The sequence below is a fragment of the Nelumbo nucifera genome, chromosome 2, assembly GCF_055504915.1.
Source record: "Nelumbo nucifera cultivar China Antique chromosome 2, China Antique-T2T, whole genome shotgun sequence".
NCBI lineage: Eukaryota > Viridiplantae > Streptophyta > Magnoliopsida > Proteales > Nelumbonaceae > Nelumbo > Nelumbo nucifera.
This window is the reverse complement of record NC_142650.1, coordinates 113,905,284-113,910,182: the sequence shown is the minus strand read 5'-3', so window position 1 is coordinate 113,910,182 and position 4,899 is coordinate 113,905,284. Positions and strand designations below refer to the sequence as shown.

Genomic DNA, 4,899 nt, shown 5'->3' with positions numbered 1-4,899 from the left:
AAACAAAAAAGAACAAGAGAAGGAGCAAGAGAGATTAAGGGAAAACGATAGAGATTGAGGGAGAATGAGAGATTGACTAAGAAAGAGAATTAGAGAGAATAAGGGAGAAGGATAGATTGACACACACCCACACACACACAAGCATGCACACACGCACGCACACATTGATAGAGAGAGAGAGAGAGAGATTGACAAAGAGAATGTACATATAGAAATCAAAAACCTTTTTTGTTTATTTTCAAATCACATTGTCATTGAGTAGAGAGAGACGACCATAAGAGTGAGATAGATAGATAGAGAGAGATGAGGGAGTAGGAGAAAAACTAAAAACCTTTTTTTTCAAGTCACCTAGCATTAAGGGCAATTTCAGTATAGCATTTTGTTGTATTCAACATGGATTAAGAGTCTCATGTTGGCACCAGCCACATAGGCCTTCAATGACATGACGGGATTTTCATAATTTAAAATGTGGAATCGGTTGTCAGAGTTTTATTAGTTTCAAGACCAACCTACAACCTAATTTTAAATGTACAGCCAGTTTTGACTATAATTTTTCTATATTTTATGAAATTTATCCTTTTAACATGAAAAAAAACAAAAATTACAAGAAAACCGGAGGACCTTCATGTATTATTGACTACATAATTGGTTCAGGTTTTAATCGATTTGAAACAAGAAGAATCAGCCCCGACCCAATTATAAATCAGGACAAGCTACAATAAGTTTAACCAAAACCAATATGATGATATGATCATTTCAGTTCATATGAACCCTAATACCCAATCCATTGACAGATCAAATCATGCTTCCACAAACACCCTCCGAGTGACAAATCTCACGTTCATTTCCCTTACTCATTCCTCTCTCAAGTCTCAAAATTCAAAATAATTGCTTCTACACCATAAGTAAACAAGGTAGTATGTGAAATACTATCTCAAGAAAGATATTAGCTTTAGGGATTGTGTGTATTAGCACTCAGCTCTTTAACCCTTAAAAGTAATTATTTGGAGGGTTGCCCTTATAAAAAGAAAACAAAATATACAATGGTGAAAATGGGAAAAAAAATAAAACTTTTGCAACCAAATTAACATTGATTTTAAAATCACCAACAAAAGAACCAATCCAGCACAATTCTATCCACATCCCTCTTTGATATTTTCTTAAATATTATTGTCTTGGGAAACACATCTAAATGGAATTATCCCATTTTGATAATTCCCCATGCATGCTCCACACTTCAAAGCATATCTTTATAGGATGGATTAGGCTCTTTTCCTTAGATGACTTACTACTCATAAAGGAGAGATTATATAGTGTGGCAAATCCAGACCATCCATTAGAATTAATCATTCTTGAATTTAAGTAGGGGAGGGAACTTTTGGATTCGACATTCTTTTCTAAATCAAGAAATGCCCCAATAAAAGCAAATTTTGAAAAAGTAGGGAGTGTTTTTGAGCTAAGTTACTTAAACTTGCAGCTAAGGCTCAGTTTGGAAGCAGTATAAATGCAAATATGTACAGCGTAAATACATACAAAATAATATAAAATATAAGGTTTTGCATTCTACATATTTGTATTTATACTCCTTCCAAACTCAGTTTAAGGTTCAGTTTGAAAGGAAAACAAATACAAATATGTAGAGTGCAAAACTAAGTATTTTTGTATTATTTTGTATGTAATTGCATTGCACAAAAACACAAAGCTCAAAACTCTATTCGAGCTTGATTGAGTTTCATGTTTTTGGCTTGAACTCAACTCGATTCAGTACTCGCAAGCTACTCGAGCCAATTATAAATAAATTAATATTAAGCATATTAAAAATTATAGATGAAATAATATATATAATAAATACTATAAATAAAATATGTTATGAAAATAAATTATAAATCTATTTATTTATATTATGAGTTCAATTAGGCTTGTGAATCATTCAAACTAGGTATTGCAAAGCTCGAACTCGTCTCGACCAACTAATCAAATATTTAACTAGCAAGCCAAGCTCAAATAACTCGTGTCGGCTTACTTACACCGAAATCCCATGAAATAAATGTGTTAGAGAAATAAAATTAAAAGACATGTTTCCACATTGTAGTGTTTGTCTATTTGCTGCTCAATAGTGAGGTGTACCTCTGATGGTTTATGCCAAATTTATCATTACTTCCATACCAGAATGGGCGTTGAGTTTTGTATATATGAATCCTCTATATAATGACAGAATTGTGGAGAGAATTGATATTGCCATAAAAATGTAAAATAGTCCTTTTTCTTTGGCATTCCAAACGTAATTTTGTTCAAACCAATTAACAAAGATTTCTAACTAAACGCAGCAAAAGAACGATAGGAAAATGAGAGAACAATGGAAATCTCTAAGTTTCCTTGGGTTATTCATGGTTCTGGTAACATCTATAAAAGAAGCCAAAAATGATATTATAGAGTCGGACTAATCCAATTTCTCAACGATTTATCTTTGGTTTTTTCACAATCAACACAGTACAGTGAACATGGTGAGTACAATAGTCACTCACACTCCCCAGAATAGCCCTGTCAGAGAGAAACTTTCAATCAATTAGGCTCCGGCTTGTAATAACATCAGATCACTTAGTTAGAATTTAGAAACAGTGATTATTTAAAAATAAGTCATCAATGAGCGTTTGGTGATGAAAAGGCACTTTTTTCTTTTTAAATAGGAGTAGTATAAGTATTTTCAAAATGATATAAGGGAATAAGATAGGCAAAAAGCACCGGTTGCACCTTCTTTTAGGATATGAGAATGATCCGTTTTGTTTTCCAAACGTAAATAAGTGCTTATTGGTATGGTGCTAACCTAAAACAAGTAGGTATTCCTGATATAGGCGCATATGGCTAGGCCCAGAATTGTGCCATGTGGCATCAGCCGGATGAGATTTTGGCCGTCCATTCCCAACAACCTTTAACCATTTCATGGCAAGGTCAAATATAAAAGGGGTGCCCAGCTCTTGAGCCCTCGTCTCAAGCTTGATTCGACTCTTCTCCTATACTTGACTAACTTGACCATTGGAGTCTCCGCCCCTGGAATAACACCCAAGGCTTCTGACATGTACTCTCTTATTCTCAGGTTGGATTCATAGGCCTTGGCCAAGAAAACAAAGTTACCTTGTTGTCTTCGGCCCCATCATTGGCAGCAACAACTCCCAAACGGGATATATGACTCAGAGTTCAGGGTCAGTGGTGTAGTACTGAGAGATGGGAACGCTGCTTATTTAATTCCATGGCCAGGGGCATAAACATGGCACCCCAAATGAGTAGTAGACACGTCAATTCAGATGTTGGGATCAACATCAACATGCATGAAAGCTTAATTATGAGAAGGCCCAAGAAGGTAATTAACACAGGAATGCAATGGAGATGCTCCATTAATCCTAAAACTCCATTTCTATCTCATTTCCTAAAAAATGGTGCAATCAGCAGAGAGAAAGAAGGATAGAAGAAGAAAATTGTATACCTTTTGATGGCACCATAGCCATGGCTGCCCACCACTAAAATATCTGCCCTGTGATTCTCCACAGCCTCACACAGCACATTTCTTGGATCCCCTTCGCATACTTCCACTTGGAAATCGGAAATCTTTAGCCAAAAAAAACTCAAAACGATTAAACAGAAAGACAGACACTCAGACAGAGAGAGAGAGAGAGAGTATCAACTATCAACTATCAACAACAGCACTTACTGATCTGTTCTTGCAAAGCTTGTGGGCCTTGTCTACAATCCGTGATGCAGTTTTCTTGAGATCAGCTTCCACCTGAGGAAGAATGTCCCCTGCCCTTATTGATATTGGGAAAAAGAAAAGAAAATAAAATAAAAATTGATTAAGTTGGTTAATCAGATAAAAAAATATATTAGGTAGAAACCAGGGTTAATTATTACCAGGTCCAGAGAAGTGGATGACAGAGAGAGCTGAGATCTTTGCATGGATGATAATAAGCTTGAAGAGATTATTGTTGGTGGTAGAGAGAGGAGTGAGCAGATGGTCGAGGGTCCACTCCAAAGAGTAAAAGCTCTCCTGACTGTCATCCACGCCAACCACAATAACTTTCTTGTTGGACGCCATTAGTGATTCTCCCGCTTCTTGTCTTATTGACCACCACTCCACCCACCCACTTCTCCGCTGTGAGATCAATCGATGCTCCTCTCAGAGCTAGCTCCTGCTGTAGTGGTTTTATATTCCCCGTTGAAATCTTCTGATATCTGCTGCATATATAACTGCATTTGAGAGAGAGATACAGAAACGGTTATTCCGGAGAGATGTGGCTCTCCTTCAGTTACGTTTTTGGTTTTGCTGCAATTCCCACTTTCTACTGTGGCTTTGCTTCTTTTTTGGGTAGCACTCACTAAGCAGAAGAACAGGCAGAAGGGATTTGCTGCACTTGTTTGGGTTGGGCTAAATTTGTGTTCATCACTTGCATTAAGCCTTTGACAGTGTCCTACTATACGTGTCTAAACACCATTTGCACACATGCAATGAAATACTTGTCACATACATGACAACTTCTTCAGCCCAGACAAGTGTAGCAACCGCCCAACTAGTGATGGTTCAGTTGGTAGGATCTCTCATTCATTGTAGCAGAGACCTCTCATCATAGCCATTAATTGCAGGCACCCCAGATCTCTGCTTCTCATGTGGGTGGTGATGTGGGAATAGCAATCTGTGGGTAGCAGATCTAAACCCAATTAGGGTGTAAGGGTGTAAATGGATTGAATTCGGATCAAATCAAATAATATCAAAATTAAAATCTGATTAAAAATTTCGATATCTGAATTTGATTTGATATCTAATAGATATTGAAAATTAATGTTTAAATATCTAAATTTAAATATTTTATATAAGAATTAAATAATTGATCAAATTTAAATATTTATCAA

At 36.2% G+C, this 4,899-nt stretch overlaps 1 protein-coding gene across 1 annotated transcript; it reads right to left on the bottom strand.

The window, feature by feature from the left end:
- Positions 1–2,235: 2,235 nt before the first annotated feature.
- Positions 2,236–4,087, bottom strand: LOC104611178 (universal stress protein A-like protein). The gene is made up of 4 exons (XM_010278133.3): positions 3,904–4,087; positions 3,707–3,795; positions 3,482–3,603; positions 2,236–2,541 (listed from the first exon to the last, which is right to left on the bottom strand). Exons 1-4 carry the CDS (start codon positions 4,085–4,087, stop codon positions 2,454–2,456), a joined length of 483 nt encoding a protein of 160 aa, XP_010276435.1. The 3' UTR covers positions 2,236–2,453.
- Positions 4,088–4,899: the final 812 nt, after the last annotated feature.